At 36.2% G+C, this 22,319-nt stretch overlaps 2 protein-coding genes across 2 annotated transcripts; both read left to right on the top strand.

The window, feature by feature from the left end:
• Positions 1 to 1,043: 1,043 nt before the first annotated feature.
• Positions 1,044 to 18,218, top strand: LOC149801357 (uncharacterized). Its single transcript, XM_089955417.1, has 3 exons — positions 1,044 to 1,250; positions 7,611 to 7,658; positions 17,729 to 18,218. The coding sequence occupies exons 1-3, from the start codon at positions 1,209 to 1,211 to the stop codon at positions 18,074 to 18,076; spliced, it is 438 nt and encodes a 145-aa protein (XP_089811543.1). The 5' UTR covers positions 1,044 to 1,208; the 3' UTR covers positions 18,077 to 18,218.
• Positions 18,219 to 18,285: 67 nt separating this feature from the next.
• On the top strand, positions 18,286 to 21,568 carry LOC149801356 (ATP synthase F(1) complex subunit alpha, mitochondrial-like). The gene is made up of 3 exons (XM_089955418.1): positions 18,286 to 18,582; positions 19,037 to 19,181; positions 21,149 to 21,568. The coding sequence occupies exons 1-3, from the start codon at positions 18,361 to 18,363 to the stop codon at positions 21,202 to 21,204; spliced, it is 423 nt and encodes a 140-aa protein (XP_089811544.1). The 5' UTR covers positions 18,286 to 18,360; the 3' UTR covers positions 21,205 to 21,568.
• Positions 21,569 to 22,319: the final 751 nt, after the last annotated feature.

The raw sequence follows: 22,319 nt of genomic DNA, 5'->3' as shown, positions 1-22,319 counted from the left end.
GCAGTTGATATATATCAAGCAAATGTCATGTCTTTGTTACCCACCCACCCCATGTATACGCAACTAGAATACTGTGACAATTAATTTCTCATGATGAATAAATGCTGAAAGGAGAACATAAAAAGCGTTACAAATTAAATTGGACTTAGGTGGGATTTTGCTGTTGTCTTAGCGTATATTTCCAATTTACTTTTCGGTGAGCGCTAAATATGATCATTTTTTAAAAAAATCAGTTTATAGCGTTAACGTGCAAACAGCTGCAAGAGCACCTATTGCAAGACAATTAAACTTTTGTTTTTTTTCTTTCTTTATTAAAGCATAATTACCATTCCTGCGAAAATCACAGCAATGAACGTGGTAAAGTTATGATGCTGGCAACATCATGTAATCGCTGCTTATGATAAAAAGTTGCCGAAAGTTTATTTGGATTTAGGTCGATTATTGTAGGTAGGTAATAATATTTTCTAGTTCATTTTGTCGCTAAACGCTGATCTGATTAATGTAAAGGTTTAATTTTTGTATAAATAAATAGATTGTAATGCAGCTAAATATTTTATATCCATCTTTAACTTCTCCGGTGTTTAACAGAAAGAGAAGCAGAAAAAAAGTTATCACTGATGATTCAAGCTGATCAGCTGCATAAATAAGGAGGCCAAAGCTGAATTGGCCCAAATTATAATGGCATACTTTATACCTATGATAATATACTTTTGCTTGTATTAATTTGGTGGGAGAACAGCAAAAAATATTATAATTTATTTATAACAAATCGCATTAATCGGTTAATTTTGGTTAGGTAAAGCTTTTATTTATGAGTACGATTTGACTTGGGTAAGTTTCAGCATTTACAGGTCCTTTTTGTTTTTTTAACTTGATTACGTTTTGACTTGGGTACTATTGACCTAAGTACGTTTAGCTTTGGGTACATTTCGGTCAAGGCACGTTATAATTGTATGGCTAACGTTATACTTGTTTTGAAGCAGTCTGGATAAACTATGGGCAACTACGCAAGCGCGGTTCAATAGCTTCCTTGGATTCAAAATGGCGGCATTCACATTCTGAAGTTGCATTCTGATATTTAATGGATGTTGTGGGAAATATCCATAAACTTCAAGAGGACAGTTTACCAAAAATCGTTATGGTATCGTAACTAAAATGAAGTGTATAAATTTAAATGTAACAGTTCATATACAGACTTTTTGACAGCGATGTACAACAAACCCAAGAATAAATTAATTCCAAGTCGTGAGGTAACGTTACTATAATACTTTGCTGTGACAGTTGAGTTTTAATCATTGATTGTGTAAATATTTTGTAAAAAGATATGTTGGTATATACAGATAATTTATTTGATCTTAAAATCATTATTTGTTACGTGTCAGTCTGCTTAGCAGGTTCTTGTACGGCTTGTCAGTTCTTGAACATTGTGGCGAACACTGTCCTCGAGAAGGTATTGGCGACTTGCTGAGTAGCCTCTGATGGAATTCCTTCGAGGACCAGAATCGCCTAGATTTTGAATAAAGGCAAAACAAACCAGGCATTCATATGATCTTGTCAACTGTATATGGTCCATTCGAATCTTTCTCTCACTGATTAAAGTACCACAATCAGAGCACACCTCCCCGCTGTTCTGTACCCTACACTGGCTATCCATTCGATCCAGAATCAAACACAAAATTTGTTCTCTGTGCTACGTTTCACTGTCGGACTCTAAATTTCCGCATTTCATCAGCAGAGTTGATGTTTTCTCAGACAAATTATTTATTTTTGACATGCCCGATGGGACCTCATTTAGAATACAGGAGGGATCTGATCCGAAATTAGAAGGGGCCTTGTGTTATCATATTTTTTTGGCAATCCCACCAGGTACAAGCAAAAGGAGCTACCAAAACAACCAGTTTGCCAAAAGCAAAAGTGAAATGAATATTGTGTAGTCAGTTATGATTTTGCTTGAAGCTCAAACACAAAACTAACATGAATTAATGATGATCTTGGTGATCTACTGGTATATTCCAAATTGTAACCTATTTTAGGGTAATTCTTTGATGAATATATGACAGTTGTTTAAGTATATGCTGGTAATGTGCCTAATATATTTATACATATCAAATGTGTCTTTTCATATACTGTAGTATCATTTATTTCCATTGGGCTCAATTTTCGCGGTTTTGTAAAACAAAAGGCATTTTCATGGGTACTTAAATTCGTGGTTTTGCCTGTCAAAGTTTGCATATTAGTAGGTATTTAATTGCATGGTTTAACCTCAACAAATACCCAAAATAAAGAATACAAAAGAATAAAACTATGCCGAATCAAATGGCGGTCACTTTCATGTTTAAAGCAATAGTACCACCTGTATGAGCACAAAACATAGACATGGCAGGTTCAATACTTACACAGTGTTTTTGACCAAGTGAATAACATGAGTTGAAGCCGACACAGCCAACAACACTTAAAACAATACTTCCATCTCTATGAGCACAAATAAAACACATGTCAAGATTAATCACATTTGCCATATTTTTGTTTGAGTGCTCTACATCAAAAAGAATCCAATATCAAAAGGAAGCCAACACAGCCAATTGGTTATTAAAGAAGAATTAAAGTCACACTTCCACAAGTGGTATGCTAAACAGGTCATGGACACCATTACAGAAAAAGATATTACTGGTGATGATCAGTGCACAGTCTTATTAAACAGTGCAACCTCATTAATCAAGCCAATCGATGCTGAATGGATAATTGCAGCTCACATGACAATGAGTGAAAGATCGGACATAATTATCAGTAGTTTTGAGAAACCTGGACTTGTTTAATTCAGCAATTTGGGGGTTATTTACCTGAGAAGCATTTGTGAGTACCATGAGACTTGATTGACATGGTGTTAATGCAATGGCTTTTTCCAAAAATTTGTGACGTGTGAGCTTTAATACTCTGCTGTAATTAGTGTATATACATAGTGTTTCATTAATAATAGTGTTTCAAGAAACAGTTAAAGTATTTTACAGGATTGATGTTCTTTTGGATTAAAAATGCATGGATAAAATGAAATGTGCTTTCAGAAGGATTTAAATGTTTCGACAACAGTTGTACTCGAATGAGGGATCAATTTGAATAAGTATTAAATTTAATTTTCATATACTGTTATTTGTATTATTTTTTTCTTTCACTTTCAGTATTACTATTGTTTGAATACCTTATGCATTTTCTCTATTTTCTCTCTATCCTTAGTTACCTCACATAGCGATTTAAGGCAGTGAGTGTAAAATTACAGCTGTTGGAAACCTTATTGAACATGTGCATTGAAACAGTATAAAATGATTTATAATTCTTGTTTCAAAAGGTTAAAATACAACATTAGACAACAGCTATAAGTTAAAAAGCATATAATAATATTATTACAAAAACAAACACCATGAAATTAGAAAAGCATTAAAAAATAAAGAACATGCTGAATATTTCAGGTAGGAAACATTAGGTCTTTAAGTTTGTTTTTGCAGTTGAAATAAGTGAGTTTTGAGAGCCCTTCTGAATGTGATCACTGTGTCTTTGTGTCTAAGTTCAGTGGGCAATTCATTCCACATTGCTGGGCCTTGGTATGCAAAAGAACGCTGTCCATATGACTTTGTTTTCATAGTGGGAATAATGAGTATACGATTGTCAGAAGAGGAGTGTAAGTATCTTGCTGGTGTGTACACATGAGTGAGATTGGATAGGTATGTTGGACTAGAGTCAGACAGTGAAACGTAGCACAGAGGAGAAATTATTGTGTTTGATTCTGGATTGAATGGATAGCCAGTGTAGGATCCAGAGCAGCGGGGAGGTGTGCTCTGATCGTGGTAGTGGTACTCTTAGTACGATCCGAGCAGCTGTGTTTTGAAGTTTCTGGAGTAGATATTGAGATGAACCAGACAGAATTGAGTTACAATAGTCCAGTCTTGAAAGTACTAATGAACACACAAGTGTTTTAGTGGCATCAACTGAAAGATATTTGTGAATTGAGCTGATGCGTCTCAGCTCAAGATATGCAGCCTTGCATATGTTCATGACATGTTGGTGCAATGTGAGAGTACTGTCCAGAGTAACACCTAGGTTTTGTACTGATTGTGTGAATTTAATGTTGGTGTTGCAGATATTTATTGTTTGAGGTAAAGGATGTGAATGAGAAAGCCTTTGTGTTGTGATCAGAATGTCCTCAGTTTTATCATCATTCATCTGCAGCTTGTTCCGTGTCATCCATGATTTCACATCAGAAATGCACCTCTCTACACCTTGGATGGTAGCATCAACTTCAGTTGGGTGGCTAGATTTGTATATTTGGGTGTCATCAGCGTACGATTGGTGAGACACTGGATGATGATCTATGACACTTGAGAGCGGCTGAGTGTACAGAATGAAGAGAACAGGTCCAAGAACAGACCCCTATGGAACACCACAACATAGATCAACTGGGCTGGAGTGTATTCCATTTGCAGATACAATTTGTGTCCTGTTGACCAAGTAGGACTTGAACCACAGTAAGGCTGTATCATGAATGTCAAATACATGCTGGAGACTGTGAAGTAATATATCATGGTCTATTGTGTCAAATGCTGCAGACAAATCAAGGAGGGTGAGGACTGTAATCTTTCTGCTATCTAATGCAGAGAGAATGTCATTAACTACTTTTAGAAGAGTAGTTTCAGTACTGTGGCAAGGGCGATATGCAGATTGTACATTGCTAAAAAGACTTTGAATTTAGATGAGATACAAGCTGGGATAGAACAACCTTTTCTAAGATTTTTGATATGAATGGGAGATTGGAAACTGGGCAGTAGTTCTTTAAATCGTTATGGTCTAGTGTTGGTTTCTTCGGCAGAGGCTTTACAGTGGCAGTTTTGAAAAATGATGGGAATTCCCCGGATGAGAGAGAGGTATTAATAACATCAGTTAGTGAAGGCAATACTGGATCTAAGCACTCAAGCAGCAGTGATGTTGGAATTGGATCAAGTTCACATGACTTTGGTGTACTCTTCATCACGATTGTACGTACGAAATCCATAGAGACAGGTTCAAATGCTGCTAATGGTTGCCGCACAAATTCTCTATCCCAACTGTATGGTGACGACGAGTCAATTGAAATTGTGGTGTCAAGCTTATCTCTGATGGTTTGTACTTTGTCACTGAAGAAATTTGCAAACATGGCCAGAAGGAAGACTGGAGAGAAGGTAGTTGGAAGTGGTGTTGGTTTGTTCCTTGACATTAGCTTGTTAATAATCTCGAAGAAGAATGTGGGTATGTGAGAAACCTTGACAGTAGCTTCTTGTGGGTTGGTGGTTCTTCCCTGGGTTTTCCCTGGTTCTTCCGCTACCAATAATACTGGCCGCCATGCATAGCCTATTGTGCGCTGAAAAATGGCGTTAAACCCCACAACAACAACAGCAACACTCTCCCATTAGGGAGGTGTCAACCTTGTTTGATGGGGCCAGGTCACTAGCTCTTCAGACCATGTCACACATCATGAACAACTGTCCACTGGCAAAGTTCCCAGGTGGACTACAGGCTCTACATCTTTCTGATGATGATAGTGTTAAATTTACTGAGCACGCATTGCACATGATAATAACAATTAGGGAGGTGGTCATCACACACGTTATATCCATAGTAGCATGTTGCTCCTTCCATTAGGGATGTGGCACACCACATATGTTATGTCCATCGCATCATGTTGATCCCTTCTATTAAGAATATGGTATACTGTACATTCTCATATTCAGGGAAGCATGTTCTTCCTTCTAGCATGGGAGGTGATGCAGCACTTCCAATATTTTAAGGGCAGCATGTAGCATTTTATGGATCAGCACTGCACCTTTTTGAATGATGAATCAATTTAGTATTATTTACTCCCTGATTATCGCTCAATGGCATCATGCTAATGGGCTAGGGTACGGACTGAGTACCTGTCTCTACCATCCCATCCTGTGGATGATTTGGTGTCTTCCCACCAGTCTCAGACTAGGGAAGGGGATTGGATCAGTATTCCCCCTTTCCCTATTATCCCAAATAATCCTTACAGTATGTGAGGCCTTCCACCTCAGGGTCATTGGTCTTGTATATCCATGTGTGCTTGTGGACCATACCTGGCAGAGTTGACCTGATGATGCAGTTCATGCCCCACCATCACTCCCTCACCAGGTCATATCAGCTATGAAGGCTAGAGGTGTTACATCACCTGGGCTGACTGGTGATCTTGTCTCCCATCTACAATTAATAGCACTTAGTACACAGGATGCTCCTATGCCCTCTTCACAACTAAGGGACATAATGATGTCTAGCCACTCCCCTGGAGTTGAGTGTATGCTAGATGATAAATCATAATGCCCTCTTCATCCATGCGGACTCCAGTTTCAATTAAAGATGTCAGACGAGTTTAATAATGAACCAGATACATGCATATTAATGAGGAGATTTTGTATCTGATTGGCAAAGCTTGCTTCTGGAAGCCATATTTCTGATTCGATTTGGATGACAATTGCAATACGGGTTTTATAGATCTTGTATGGGTTCAATAATGGGTGATGCATATTAGTGAGATAATCCAGAATCCAATTGTCTGAGCTTGTTACCACTCAGGAGACCGTAATTCATTGATACTGTTCAGAAGACTTAATCTTACCCAAGATGCTTTTGGAAGATTGGTCAGTTTTACTTTGTTGGTTTTGAATGCTTTTGGAAGATTGGTCAGTTTTACTTTGTTGGTTTTGAATGCTTTTGGAAGATTGGTCAGTTTTACTTTGTTGGTTTTGAATGCTTTTGGAAGATTGGTCAGTTTTACTTTGTTGGCTTTGAATGCTTTTGGAAGATTGGTCAGTTTTACTTTGTTGGTTTTGAATGCTTTTGGAAGATTGGTCAATTTTACTTTGTTGGCTTTGAATGCTTTTGGAAGATTGGTCAGTTTTACTTTGTTGGTTTTGAATGCTTTTGGAAGATTGGTCAGTTTTACTTTGTTGGTTTTGAATGCTTTTGGAAGATTGGTCAGTTTTACTTTGTTGGTTTTGAATGCTTTTGGAAGATTGGTCAGTTTTACTTTGTTGGCTTTGAATGCTTTTGGAAGATTGGTCAGTTTTACTTTGTTGGTTTTGAATGCTTTTGGAAGATTGGTCAGTTTTACTTTGTTGGTTTTGAATGCTTTTGGAAGATCGGTCAGTTTTACTTTGTTGGCTTTGAATGCTTTTGGAAGATTGGTCAGTTTTACTTTGTTGGTTTTGAATGCTTTTGGAAGATTGGTCAGTTTTACTTTGTTGGTTTTGAATGCTTTTGGAAGATTGGTCAGTTTTACTTTGTTGGTTTTGAATGTTTCAATAACAATTTCCATGATGATATTGTTAATGAAGGTTATCTTCATTGAAGTTATTCAGATTACAGCATTGAATAACATATCATGCCTAAGATCATTAGATTTCAATAACATTGACTAAGGAAATTTTAAAATGTGGTAGCAATAAAGCATTAAGTTGCCTGTGGTCATAATATATAACTTCGTACCATATTCTCGGATCTGAGCCATATAAATAAAAAATAAAAAATATTGATGCACAGACCTCAACCTTGCTTATGTATTTCTTTTTCAGCCTACAACTGAAGGAGGTGGAGAACACATTGTTTTTCGACCTACACAGGTAAGTGGAGAGTTTCCTATGAAGCATTATACTCAACCACAGCCTTACTTTCCTGTTGGCCACCTGGCTGGTAAGTTAAAAATACGTACTGAACACAGATATAGAAATTACACAGATGTTTTCTTTTGTTTTAAAAATCTCAGATTAGAAGTGTTGAAGTGTACTTTTATAAATTAAATTAAAATTTCATTGTTACTTTGATATTGCAGTGTTGATTATATGTTATGTCTAGGGTATCACATGCAATTTTAAGGTATGGATAGCAGGGTAATACTTTGCATTATTGTACGTGTTGTATAGTTTCAAGGTTTTTAGGAGAGAAACAAACATGGTAGCTTGAACACATATCACAATACTATTTGTGTGAATCAGCTGTTACTACATGCTGTTGTGGTCTCTCTGTCATTTATGTTTTTCTCAGATCTCAGAGATTTTTCCTGGAGATTTTGGTAATCAGTGAAGAATGTTACTTGCTTTCAAGAGAAAGCAGGATTAAAGTCTGAACAGAAAATAAAAAGTTTATGTTCCAGGCTTGGTACTTTAATTTTTAAAATCACTTAATTATCTAGTGTCAAGCCAGATTCTTCACATCTTGTATATATTGTACATAACAGATAGAAGGCCTCAAGGTAGATTAGTTCTGTAACTAACTGAGTCAGCCTTGTTGCTTTTCAGTAGGATGACCAATCAACAGGTGTGATTAACTCAGTTCCAGAAAGATCATTTTCACTAAAATTAACAGTGGTTTGATTTAAATAAAACAGTTCTATTTTTATAAAATGCAACTAATTGAGTTACCTTTTCTAAATAGTCTTTATTATTATTATTATTATTATTATTAAGTTCAGCCTTGTTGCTTTTGATTAGGATGACCAATCAACAGGTGTGATTATCTCAGTTCCAGAAAGACCATTTGCACTAAAATTAACAGTGGTTTAATTTAAATAAAACAGTTCTACTTTTATAAAATGCAACATAAAATATGCTGTTGTTTTTTTTCTTCATATTTGTTTTGTCCAGGTTAGTGCCTAACATAAGCATGATAGTTTTGGTGCATCAAAACTTATAAATAATGCACTGAATTTCATAACAATGTATATATATATATATATATATATATATATATATATATATATATATATATATATATATATATATAAGAAGGAGGAAAAATACAAGGAATTTAATTGGTCATGTACTGTCTTAAGAGGGGTTTTCTAAACTGCCAGATGGCAGCAAAATGCCAGCCTTCTTTTTATTCTGTCAACTGTACATTGATTTTACTATTATTTACTGTTATGGATAACATTAATGAATTTATTCAACCAGCTGTTCCCTTCTATTTTAAGTCCTTCCAGTCAAGAGTTTGTCCAATCAGAAACTGTTTGGGGATACATTGGCCCTTTAAGACATTGTGGCATTACAAAAATGGAGAAACTTTATGAATGACTGAAGAAAGTAATGATCCCACTTGCTGTATGTACTTGATTATGAGTCCAATTGCAGATGGCAAAGACCCAGATCTGTCAGTGCATCATGTGCTGATCTGCAGGCACATTATGCTATGGCAGATCACGATCTTTGTTTTCAGTTTGACTTAACTTATAAGTGAGTATATGTATGTTTGAAATCGGCACTAGTTTGATATTTGGATATGTTTGAAATCGGCACTAGTTTGATATTAATTGGATATGTTTGAAATCGGCACTAGTTTGTTATTAATTGGATATGTTTGAAATCAGCACTAGTTTGATATTAATTGGATATGTTTGAAATCGGCACTAGTTTGATATTAATTGGATATGTTTTTGAAACGTTGACAAAAGACTGTAATATCAATACATGGATGCCCATACATGTCCACAATGGAAGGCAGAATGACGGAAGAAAGCTTGGTCTCTGATCCCATACAGTTATAGTGTTAATGCGTCAGTGAGTTTAATTTTAACAGTTAACCATTTACTGGATCAGTGCAGATCATTGTTGTAATGTAATTATGTAATAATGAATATAACTTCGATTGTTGAACAACATATGTAGCAAGAATAAAGATACAGATTGTGGTTATTATCGTCATCATCTCATATAAAGTCATTAATTTGAAGGCAAGTCATAAATAATCACTATCATACTTTTTACTAATTAAAATAATCGTGTGAGTAACATGTCTAAATTGCATGATTATCAATATTTTGTATTGGTCTATTGAGGTCATTAAGGACTTCAATTCTGTAAAGTAATTTTTAATTACTTGAATCCTAGGAGTGAAAACTCTCAACTTCCTTATTTAGGATTGTTGTAAGTGGCAAGGGATGATTCTTTGCTCATTTGAATCAAATATTGAGGCACCCAGATTTTTTCTGTGCTCATGAAGTTGTTTTGTCCATAAACAAGACATGTATAATATAGTGCTATTTAGCACACAATGATTCTGTAGGAGACTTTTGGAAGTTATTAATGTGGTGGGCTATTGCCTAGATATTAGATGCTAGATCCATTATTACTGTTGCATACTGGTCATACTTGTTCCTAATAATGGAGCAAAATGATCGCTTGGTTTGGATAATCACTCTAAGTACAGTTATCCATCAGAAATCTGGTCACTTAAACTACATGTAACAAGATAACCGGGTGGGATATCTCGGATTAACAACAGAACACGTTTTGACGATACAGATATATGGTTTAATATGGCGATTTATATGAGTAGTGGATTATGAAGATGTGTGCGTATTTATAATCCAAATATTGGATCTATTTAACATAAAAACGCACAGTTTCAAAGATGGAAAAAATATACAAATAAATTTAGTTCAGTAACCCTAAAATACAGGATAATGATTTCACAAATGATTCAATAATGGAAAAATGAATATAGTTCACTCAAATAGTAAACAATGTAAGTGTTTACACATAGTAAAAAAAATGTATTCGCTCAGGTAGCGAAATTATGTCACTAAACAAGAACGGATATACAATCTATCCTTCCAGTCCTGAATAATACACTGGGTCTTACTAACCCAAAATTAGCATACAGCTAAAAATACATGTGTGGAGATGCACTCCGTTACCCGTGCACCATATCCGCTCCACAGCTCCTCTGAATCAATTTCACAACCAATATAGACTCCGGACCCTCGGAATACTATGATCACTTGAAATATTAGACCCTCCGGACACTTGAAATATTAGACCCTCCGGACCCCCTGGTCTTTTGACGGCTCTACAGCTGGGTCACCTTAGTCCCTCTGGACACTCCGGACGCTAGACATTAGACGCTCCGGCACCTTAAACGCTCCGGACACACGGACGTTTCTACCCTCGGACAACACCGGACACCCCGGATATTCCTACCATCAAAACCTCACTCACACTCAGCTGAAAATATACCCGATACAGTGTACTACACTTGATACAGACATAACGTAAGGACGTTATACATGGTAAAAAAGATTATATTATTATGGCAATTACAAAACAGAGGTTCAATAGTAAACCTAACCCTGCTTGATAAGACAATAGTAAACAATTCTTTTAAAAAATGTAGCTTTACATTACCAATATAAGTCCTGCACTACGTCGCAACAAGAATAAAAAATGCACGCATTATGGTATGTAAAGAAAACTATAACAAACATGCAAAGGCAAATATGGTAATACACTAGTTATCACTTAAAACCCAAAAATTACCTACCCCTACAGCTGGAGTTGAGCGAATCCTTTTAGCAGGCTGCTTGCTGACAAAACCATTAGAATTGTAAAGGTCCTTTACATGTAGTAACGTATTTATACCTTTAGAATTTTCGTTATTCTTTATCAAAAGCACCTTGCACGTGTGGCACAGGACAAATCGTACTCACGATTTCGAAATACATAGACCATATTATAATCACCCTCGGGTATCGTTGTACAGAGAAAAGAAACGAAACCCGAGTACATGTATTTAATTAACAACATTTACACCATTCCGTGACACTACATACCGTATATACTCGCTTGTAAGTCTAGTCAAATTGCTAACAACAAAGATCATGATCTACCTTGGCATAATGCGTCTGAAGACCAGGGTACATATTGTTTGTTTTACTGGTTACTCCTAACAAACTGTACAGACTCAGATCTGCCAGCGCATTATATGATGCAAGATCTGAGTCTGTGCAGTTTGCATTTTGACTTGACTTATTAGCAAGTACATATTGTAAATCAATTTCTACACCCTTCGATTATCACTCACATGCTATTTTCCATCTGTGCTGTTTGTTATCGCTGTCACCAGTGTGCCGTAGGTTCAGTCACATGTACTTCACTATTCAGAATTAAATGGTCCATAAACACAGGTTATTTCACTTACATTAATTCTCATGATTCTCATAATTTATGATGAACTCTGTTAATTAGTAGAGTTAGAGAATTTGTTTTTATTTTGCTATAATAGTTTATTCTTAACATTAATCTTTCATTAACAATTTTAATGAAAAAAATCATTCCTGTCAAATGAGTGGTTGATTTCCAGCTTTGCTGGCAAGAGCTGATGGTGAGTTAATTTAATAAACAATTTAGAAAAATAGAGTTCCCTCCCATAACAACTTTTCATGCAATAATTGCACACATTATACAGCATGTAGCTAATGTATATCCTATTAGGGTAGAGAAGCAATATTTATATTTATTTATAATATAGCTTGTAGTCTTTTTTGTTGATCAGCTGTTGTATATAAACATAATGTTGATTAGGCTTTGTTATAATACTCTTCAAGTTTATGAAGACATGATGTCATGCTCCAACTATGCCTGGTCTGTGACAAGGGGGAGAGATCTAACAAAGTATGAGAGAATTTATGTTCAGTTCTTTCCCTTATTACCTAAGTGAATGTATGCATGAACAGAATGTATAAGCTATTGAAGCTGCTGCCATGTCTATAAAATTGTGTCCATCAAGTCACATAATGTCATGCTGCTTCACATATCTCAGAAACTTTTGAATGACTTGATTCAATCCTGAAATAATATGTGGCTTAAAACTTAGGAAATCTCAATGAAGTTCACTTTTCAGCATTTTCAAAGAACATTTAATGGAGTTGTTGCCAAAGTTTTGTTTTCGTTTACATAAAATTTCCTCTTGAAGGGCTTCGTGATTTCAAATTAATTGCAGTATAAGGCTTCACGTTTTAAATATCTAGGTCAAGTTATCTTTTCCTTATTTCAGCAAATTCTGACAGAATTATTGCCCTTAATTTTTTACTTAAAACTGCACCCATCAATTGCTTCTTATTGGCAAGGGCATCTGCATGATATGACACATTTCTGGTCTTGTTTTGGTTTTCTTTAAAACTGATTTTAGAAGTTTTGCTGTATTGAAAGGAACTTGCAGTTCCACAAACCCAGTGGTAAGGTTGTCAAACAGTCACTAATGTGCCTTCTGGATAAGGGAGAAAGTCAAGACATGCTGGATAAAACAGAGTAGGTAAATTGGGAGAAGTTTCTAAGGTGAAGCCTAACTAGCCAATGTAAATTTTTTGTAATACTGTATGGGACTTAGAGTGACACTGCTTGGTGATGACAGGGATATCATATATTTATGCCTAATGGCAAAATAGGTTCTTTCTGGGAGCCCCACCAGACACCTGCTCTTAGAGTTTGTTTTTTAAATCACCTATGACTTACCAGAAAGCTTTTGGTATAGTTGGCGGTGTTAATGCGGGTTTACAGTGGGGTAGTTTGAACAATGTTTACATTTTTTGTTTAGATACATTAAAATAATGTGGACCAAATTGCTTTGAATTGCCTAAGTTACTTACATATAAATTGTATACAGTAATCATCAAGTTCTGTCAGTGCTCTGACCAATATTATTGGGTTATATTGGAAGGCTTTTAAAGGTTATGTGGCTCAAAGTAAGGTATACCTAATAACATCAGTAAAGGAAAAAATACCTAATCACCATTAGTAAAGGAAAATGAGGAAAAATGTACAAAATTAACAAGAAATGAATTTAATAGAGCCAAAAATTGAATGAATTGCATTAAAACAAGAACATAAAAGGAACTTAAAATGGACTGAAAGGGGACACAATGAATTATTATTACTGCTGAAAATATTTTTTTTTTGTAATTGAAAAGTACTGTATTTCATAAATACTTTTTATGAGTTTTATTATGAGGTATTGCCAAATCAAAATTTGGTAACTATATAGGTAATTTAGTTGACTGTGAGATAATATCTTAGATAATGTAGTAGCTGTTTTTTAAGGCAGTGGTAGCAAAGTGCTTAATAATTTTGCATATAAAACTGATTTCCCCCTGACTGCTTATAGTTGATTTGGTTGCATGCTCTTGGGTATGTAGCAGTGGTCAAATTTACAAAATCCATTACCTAAATGCTTAAAGTTGAAGCATAATTTCATATTTATAAATATAATTGATGCCGTCAAAGGTAGTAAGAAAAAGAAAATTATTTGAGTATGTTTAGTAAGTTTTCCATTCTCATGTTTAAATTACATTTGGCAATTACCATTTAGTAATTTTCAGTTACTAATCATATCAGTGTTTATCACTGCTAAACATTATTGTCCATGTTCTTTTTCATTCTTTTCATGCATTTTGTTCAATTTTGTTCATTAGTTTGGTTAATTATTTTTATATTATTCGCTCATTTTTATTCACTTGTTAAGTTTTAGCATTTAAAGTATGACATTGTTGTTACTAGTTATTATTATGTAAAACCATATGTTTAATAATGATAATTACAGCCAATGTATAGAACATAAACAGGTTGTTTTATTAACAGTAAAATATTTGTACTTTTTATGTTGTTTATTGAAACACAGATTGGAAAAACTGACTGGAAATGATACAAATTATGAATTAAACACAACATATTCAATTTGCAGCTGCATTTAGATTTTCGAAAAGTACATTGATACTGTACCAGCATTATTTGGTTTCTTGTCCTGTATTCTATTAAAGTTACAGTGCTCAAGTTGTGCACTTCATTCATTATTGTATCTCCAAGTTACTAACTTTGTGTGAAATAGGATCGCAAACAAGATGAATATCAGTAATGTTGGCACATAATAATAAACCATCACTGCAGGTCTTATTTTGTGCACACTTTGCCTATTGATCTGTGCAAGGGAGAAAACTTATTATAGATGATTACAGTAAATGCAAAGAAACTTCTAGTCTTGTCTGTTTTAGCAATCAATGGCACATGTGTGCACACAAAGTGTATTGACCATATTTCACTCATGCTGGTGGAGAGTGCTGTTGTGTGTAGTTTGGTGAACTTGGCATTTGAAATCTCCAGTCTCGCTGTACTTTTTTCAACAAACCTAATTTGCATGGAACTGCACTTCACTAGTAGCTTTTATGTGGCTAGTTTGTGAATTACCTATAGATCTCTAGAGAACTTAATGCAGGTGGTTACTTCAAAGGTCATAGATCAAGTTTTTTACTTGACAGCATGGTGTACCTTATTCTTGTCTCCACCTGTAAATACTTGAGATTTCACTGTATACTAAAGTAAATACTATACAGATATTAGTGGACAGTACACTTTGTGTGTACTGTAGGTATGTTCACATGTATCACTTCTGCAGCAGCAAAATCAAATTGTTTATTTTTCTGTATTATAATTTTTTGTTTTTGAAAGTCATCTTCATAACATAATGGCATACAACGTAAGGTAAGCAGTGTATTTGCATGTTACACACAGAGATGAAGTAATAGTACTTGATCAGCGAGACTGAGAGGAGTCACTTAAAAGGAGCCATATAATTAAATTCCCCCTAAATTAGTCTTGGTCACTAAGCTGTTAGAAGTATTGGTCACAAAGTTGTTAGAAGCATTGCTCACAAAGATGTTAGAAGCATTGATCACTAAGCTGTTAGAAGCATTGATCACCAGGCTGTTAGAACCATTGATCACTGAGGTGTTAGAAGCTTTGGTCACTATGCTGTTAGAAGCATTGGTCACCAAGCTGTTAGAAGCATTGGTCACTAAGCTATTAGAAGCATTGATCACCAAGCTGTTAGAAGCATTGATCAGTATGCTGTTAAACTCCATTGTGCAAGTTAAACAAGTTCTGTCATAATTGCGTGCTCTTGTGCTCTTTAGTACATGCAGTTCATTACAGTGATATCTTCTGAAACATCATTTGTTGTGGGGCCTCAAAAGCTTGACATAGTGATCACTGGCATTTATGTAATCATCTGCCTGTACATCATGTGTACTCTTCATTAAGCATAATGTTGAAGTTAGGAAGATCATCTTGATTTGGGGTTCAGAAGGTCAGGGTCAATGTGGCTAAGAAGAAAAATGGTTTCCACACAGCAACATTAGTTCTGCTTAACAGATGTCAACCAAACTTGGTTGATAACTTGCATTTGGAATTATAGAAAACATTCTTTAAAAAAAGTTATATTTCAATGTCAATGACTGAGAGAAAAAAAAATAGTTTCTGCACAATATTAGTTCTGCATCAAAGATCGAGAACAAACTTTTGTTGATGGTTTATACTTGGGGTAAAGTAGAAGCATATTGATTCTTGGATCAAAAGTTCATGTTAGGGTCAGTTTGACTGAAACCAGAATGGCTAATATAGTGTTATCTCAGTTATATGGCACAGACCAGGACTAACTAATGCATGGCTTGTATTTGTTCCTGGTCAGTATGTAAGCTACAAGCCTACTGACTTTGAGGTCCAAAGGCCTAGGTAACTGTGACTGCAAGAACAATAATGGTTTCTGCACATAGCATTAGTTCCACATAACAAAGACCCATCTTTATGGATGAATTGCATTTGGGGTAAAGATCATTGTGTCTCGAGGATAAATGGGTTTTACAGAATAGCGTTTGTTGTACAAACTTTGCATATGGATTGCAGTTAGGGTTGTAAAGAATCCATAGAATAATAGTCTAAATGTCTGAGATCACAATCATGACAAGTTGAACAAAACTAACGGTTTCAACAAATTGGGTTTGGTTTAAGACAGCATACATTTGTTAATAGTTGTACTTATTGTAAGCCGAGTGTGAAAACTTGGTAGGTTATTAACTGTATACTCTGTTGTTTTGCTTTTGCTTATTACAAGTATCAGCAGTGATGGGTAGGTTTAAATGTGGTGGGGAGAGGAAGTGATTTAAAATGGCAGAGATGATCACACTACCTGTATAAGCTGTATGGTCTGTTGTTTGAATCGCACTGTGATGTTGGCTACACTGGTATGGAGAGTGAAGGGCAACCATTATGGCCAGGTAATTGACAGGGCTATTGCTAGAGCCAAGATAAGCTTGCACTGGGATGAAGACATTATCAGCATTGACATTGACACCACCTGAATTTTTAGCATCTTCATGACTGAGTCACTTTTGACAGAAAGATCACTAGTTGTGAACAAGCTTTGACAGCCTTTATCCCCCCCACCACCAACAACCTTGCTGTTGCACATAGTACCACAACCAGAGCATATCAGCACTGAACACAGTACCAACATGAAAATGATGGCCTGCTTTGACTAGCTTTGGACAACACATCAGATGTACACCCCTGTTCTGGCCCTGTTGAGTATTCCTTCACTAGCTAGTACCTAACTTTGAAAATCTTCATAGGATGCATCCGAGGGCAGAAAGATCACCTCCATTAGCATTTTTGGCACTTTGAGTGATTCCAATGGTCATTTTTCCACTGCAAACTGCCAGAGTTTCCCTCCTCCCTCCTTGACAGATCCCTACATCTTGGTCATTACAGGGGGTGGGGGGATACATTGAACATTCCTGGACAGCTCAGCCAGGGCATTGGAACACTGATTAGTTGCCTTTTTGTGACATGCATAGGAGTTTGTTTTTGCTTATTCTCTATCCTCAAGTCTGCAGGGGGAGAGGTAAGGATATGATTGGGTAAGTATTATCGAAGAAATATTTTTTATTTGGTTTTCTCTGGTCTGTTGCATTTTTGTAAATGTTCCATTTTTTGCTTAGCTCAGAATAAAATTTACCATGCTTTGGTTTTATACATCTTTTGAAAGAACTTGGTTTCTTAGTGATATTGCAGATATCTTATCCATATTTCAGGCTTTTGCCTACCGTCAGATGTCTCTACTGTTGGGGCGTCCACCAGGGTGTGAAGCCTACCCAGGAGATGTATTCTACCTCCACTCATGTTTGCTCGAGTGTGCTGCCAAGATGAACGATGCCCATGGTGGTGGCTCCCTTACTGCTCTGCCTGTCATTGAGACTCAGGCTGGTGATGTATCTGCCTACATCCCAACCAATGTGATCTCCATCACAGATGGACAGATCTTCATGGAGACTGAGCTTTTCTTCAAGGGAATTCGACCAGCCATTAATGTCGGTCTGTCTGTCAGCAGAGTAGGATCAGCTGCTCAGATCAGAGCCATGAAACAGGTTTGTCTATCTTAACTAGGTTCATAGGTTGCAGATTTGGGATGAGAGGTTGTCATACTGGGTAGAACACAGTCATCTTGTACCTGTATTTGCATGATGAAGACCACTTATAAATATATTAGGCCAAATCTTGATGAAGAAACTGCATGTGGAAAAAAGTTCTTTTTACAGCAAAATTATTTTGCTGATAGGCTAGGCCATATATTGTGTCTCTACTGTTGGGGCGTCCACCAGGGTGTGAAGCCTACCCAGGAGATGTATTCTACCTCCACTCATGTTTGCTCGAGTGTGCTGCCAAGATGAACGATGCCCATGGTGGTGGCTCCCTTACTGCTCTGCCTGTCATTGAGACTCAGGCTGGTGATGTATCTGCCTACATCCCAACCAATGTGATCTCCATCACAGATGGACAGATCTTCATGGAGACTGAGCTTTTCTTCAAGGGAATTCGACCAGCCATTAATGTCGGTCTGTCTGTCAGCAGAGTAGGATCAGCTGCTCAGATCAGAGCCATGAAACAGGTTTGTCTATCTTAACTAGGTTCATAGGTTGCAGATTTGGGATGAGAGGTTGTCATACTGGGTAGAACACAGTCATCTTGTACCTGTATTTGCATGATGAAGACCACTTATAAATATATTAGGCCAAATCTTGATGAAGAAACTGCATGTGGAAAAAAGTTCTTTTTACAGCAAAATTATTTTGCTGATAGGCTAGGCCATATATTGTGTGTAGAATTCAATCTGTTCAATATAATACATGTTTTAGATTACCAAAAGTTTATGGGTAGTATTTTGCAAGTCAGTTACTTGTGACTAGGTCTGCTGTTGGCTCCCAAGATTAGGGAGGGAGTTGTTTTGACAGAGTTGTCACTGGTAGTTAGGACAAAGGATATTTTTTTGTTTGTTGATTATTCTGTTCTTGGGTGACCATAATGATCTGTGTATATGATTTAAGATCATTGCTTTTATACAGGTTGCAGGTTCCATGAAGCTGGAGTTGGCCCAGTACAGAGAAGTAGCAGCATTTGCCCAGTTTGGCTCCGATATGGATCAGGCAACCCAGAACCTCCTGAACAGAGGCGTGCGTCTCACCGAGCTTCTTAAACAGGGACAGTATGGTAAGATACATTTATGTATTTAAAATATGAATTTCAAATTTAGTTGACAATTAAGATAATGCTTATGTTTGTTGCTTTTCCATGATCATTGAAAAGCCTTATATTCTGCCCCTGTACAAAATATGCCAGTGTTTTCATTGCCATTTGTATAATCCCACTGCTTGCAGCAGAGATATATTGAGTTGGTCCTGCATGTTTGTTTGCTTGTCTCAATCTGGACATAGGTATGCTATTTAGAGCTTGTAGGCAAGATTAACCTGATAGAAAACTACATAACTTAGACATTAAATTTGGCTAACCTTTGTACATGTGTGTGTATGAGTGTGTGATTCGTATCTTTAATGAAGCTTTAACAATTTTCCAGTCATATCACAATGATGTCTGCCATGTGGCAGTTTATATTGGTCAGCACTGGGGCATCATGCCTCAGATGTGCATCATCATGTTTCACTCAGTCACATTATCCTGACACCAGGCCAACCAGTCCTAACACCAGCCTGGCAGTGAGTCTTAATGCCGAGTGACAAGAAAGGCAGTTGTTAGTACTATTTTTTAAAGTCTTTGGTACAACTTGGCTGGGGTTTTGAACCCACAGTCAAGGCAGATGTTCTAACCACTTAGGCCACCGGAGTGTTCAAGTACATATTTAGTTTACCCTATTAAATTTTCAGTCTGCTACAACTCTGTTTTGTGTTTTTAGCTTACCTTTCTGGAGTTAAAAGATAAATTCTTCATGCAGCATCAGTGTCCACACATACAGAAGCATATACATTCATACATCCTCACTGCATCTTTACCATCCTGTGCAACAGCTGGGAGGTTTCATAGCATCTACCCACATGGGGGGGGGGGGTAACTTTGTACATGCACCTACATTACTTTAACATTCCCTTGGAAGTGTTCGCATTTAGCTTGGGTTATTTCCGTACTGTATACATACTGTCTGGAATTGTGAAGCTTTGTGAGATGTATCTGAACATGCTACATACACTGCAGAAAATTAGATCACTGATCAACAACAATTCACGTTTCACTGTTTAAAGTTCAGATTTAAATTCATTTCTCTGGCTCATATTTCATTGTTCACAAGCATATCTAATTTGTATCCTTCAGAGATGAGGCAGAGCATATTTTGTTATGTCCATTGCCCATCTGTTCTCATGTTCATTTTTGCACAATAACTGGGGTACTCAGTCAGTTACTAGAATTAAAGTATAATGAATTTTTTAGTCAAAAGTCAAGATCACTGAAAGAAGAAAATGGTTTCTGTACAATAACATTAGTTATACATAACATATCAGGATCAAAATCTTTGGATGGCTTGGAGTAAGGAAAAGGCCTGTTGATTTTGAGATCAAGAGGTTAAAAGATAAGGTCACTGAAAGGAACAATATGGCTTATTCACTTTAACATTTATTTTATATTCCAGACCTTTGATAAAACTTCATTGATGCCATGCACTTGTAGCAAGGTAGAAACTTGTTCATATGGGGGTATAAAAAAATGAAAGGCCAAGGTCACTGAAAGAAGATAAATTGTTTTGCATAATGGTTAACTCTAGACTAATGCTGGCAGAGGGCTCCGCTTAAAGAGGCATGATTTTAGGGTCAAAGGTCAAGGTCACTGGCTTGAAGAAAAATTGATTTTTCAGAATAACTTCTATTTTTGAATAAGTTCCTTGACAGAAATGGGGGTTGGGGTGGCTTGTACATGGGTATTAAAGAAATCTTGACATTGAGGTCAAGAAAGTTTGAGGTCACATTCTAGGTAAATCGGATGAGAATATAATGGTTTCCTGCACATTAAATTTAGTTCAAATCTGCTGACCAGGACTAAATGGTCAAGATTTTTTAGACCCTTCGGTTAGTAATCTTCAGACTCAGTCATGCTCTACTAATGCTTACATAGTGCACTGTTAGACACAGGGCAAATCAATGATAGACCATTGATGTCATTTTGATCTTCAGATTTCAGTACCTATGGAAGTAGCTGTGATATATGCTGGTGTCAGGGGTCTCCTTGACAAGCTGGACCCATCTAAGATTACGACATTTGAGCAAGAATTTGTGAAACACATTCGGGCCACTAAGCAGGACCTCCTTAAAGCCATTAGAGAAGAAGGCAAGATCAGTGATCAGAATGAAGCCAAATTGAAAGAAACAGTGACCAGTTTCCTGACAACATTTAATGCTTAATTAAAAGACATCCTAGGAATCGTTTTGTTATTACACAAGATTTTTTGTATTTTAGAGACAGTTGATATAAATACGAGTGACTTGTACTAACACACTGAGGATAGTAATATTTATGGCTGAAACGATTTCATGCCAAGAAAGATTTGTTTGAAGTTATATATTGATGATAAACAATAAAAGGACTTGATAAGAGTTCAGCTGATTTTGTGTTTCTTTCATAGAGTTAAAGGGATTCTTTCACGAAGGGACTAAAATCTAAAGCAAGTACAGTAAACCTGCAAATGCATTAGATTTACATATAAAGGACAGTCAGTGGACATTAAAAAATTGCCCTTTGTAGACAGATATTCTTTACATATAGGAAAATTACTCTGATGTGATTTACTGCTGATACAGTAATACTATGAGTACTGCTTATATCGTTAGGATCTTTATAGGGATAAGAGGATTTCATAAAAAAATGTACTATTAGATTTACTGAAAATAAAAATTAACATTGAAAATACCTAGTACTTGGTTTTAAAAGCATTTTTAACCCACTGCTGACTATATCATACAGAGGAAATGGGAGCCAATTGCCTTTTCCAAGCGCGATGGATGGGTATCTAACCCACAGCATTTGGATTGTGAGTGCAACTCTATACTACTTTACTAACTGGGCACACCTAGTACAGACCTGCCAAGTCTTACGATTTTGCCACAAGTCTTGCAAAAATTACCAATAAACTACAGACTTATGGCATACTAGCAAAAACTACGGAAAAATTATCGTTGTCGAAAAATCCAGATAATTGGTTCATCCATGTTTTATTTGGATCCAGGCTTCATCTTAGAATTAGTGAAATTAGTCAGGGAACTAAACTAACTTTACAACAGCCCCCCAGACGCTTTAAACTGCACCTATTTGTTTCTGGCGAAGCGTCTGCATGATCAAACTGTTGAT

The sequence above is a fragment of the Sinohyriopsis cumingii genome, chromosome 4, assembly GCF_028554795.1.
Source record: "Sinohyriopsis cumingii isolate HCF-2022 chromosome 4, ASM2855479v2, whole genome shotgun sequence".
Classification (NCBI taxonomy): Eukaryota; Metazoa; Mollusca; class Bivalvia; order Unionida; family Unionidae; genus Sinohyriopsis; species Sinohyriopsis cumingii.
The sequence above is the reverse complement of the archived record's forward strand: the minus strand, read 5'-3'. Positions and strand labels throughout refer to the sequence as shown.

Coding starts and splice junctions, on each gene's coding strand:
- LOC149801357 (XM_089955417.1), top strand. CDS start 1,209: ATGTACAACAAACCCAAGAATAAATTAATTCCAAGTCGTGAG. Junction 1,251..7,610: donor AATTAATTCCAAGTCGTGAG/GTAACGTTACTA, acceptor TTTCTTTTTCAG/CCTACAACTGAAGGAGGTGG. Junction 7,659..17,728: donor TTGTTTTTCGACCTACACAG/GTAAGTGGAGAG, acceptor TCCATATTTCAG/GCTTTTGCCTACCGTCAGAT.
- LOC149801356 (XM_089955418.1), top strand. CDS start 18,361: ATGAACGATGCCCATGGTGGTGGCTCCCTTACTGCTCTGCCTGTCATT. Junction 18,583..19,036: donor AGATCAGAGCCATGAAACAG/GTTTGTCTATCT, acceptor GCTTTTATACAG/GTTGCAGGTTCCATGAAGCT. Junction 19,182..21,148: donor TCTTAAACAGGGACAGTATG/GTAAGATACATT, acceptor TTTGATCTTCAG/ATTTCAGTACCTATGGAAGT.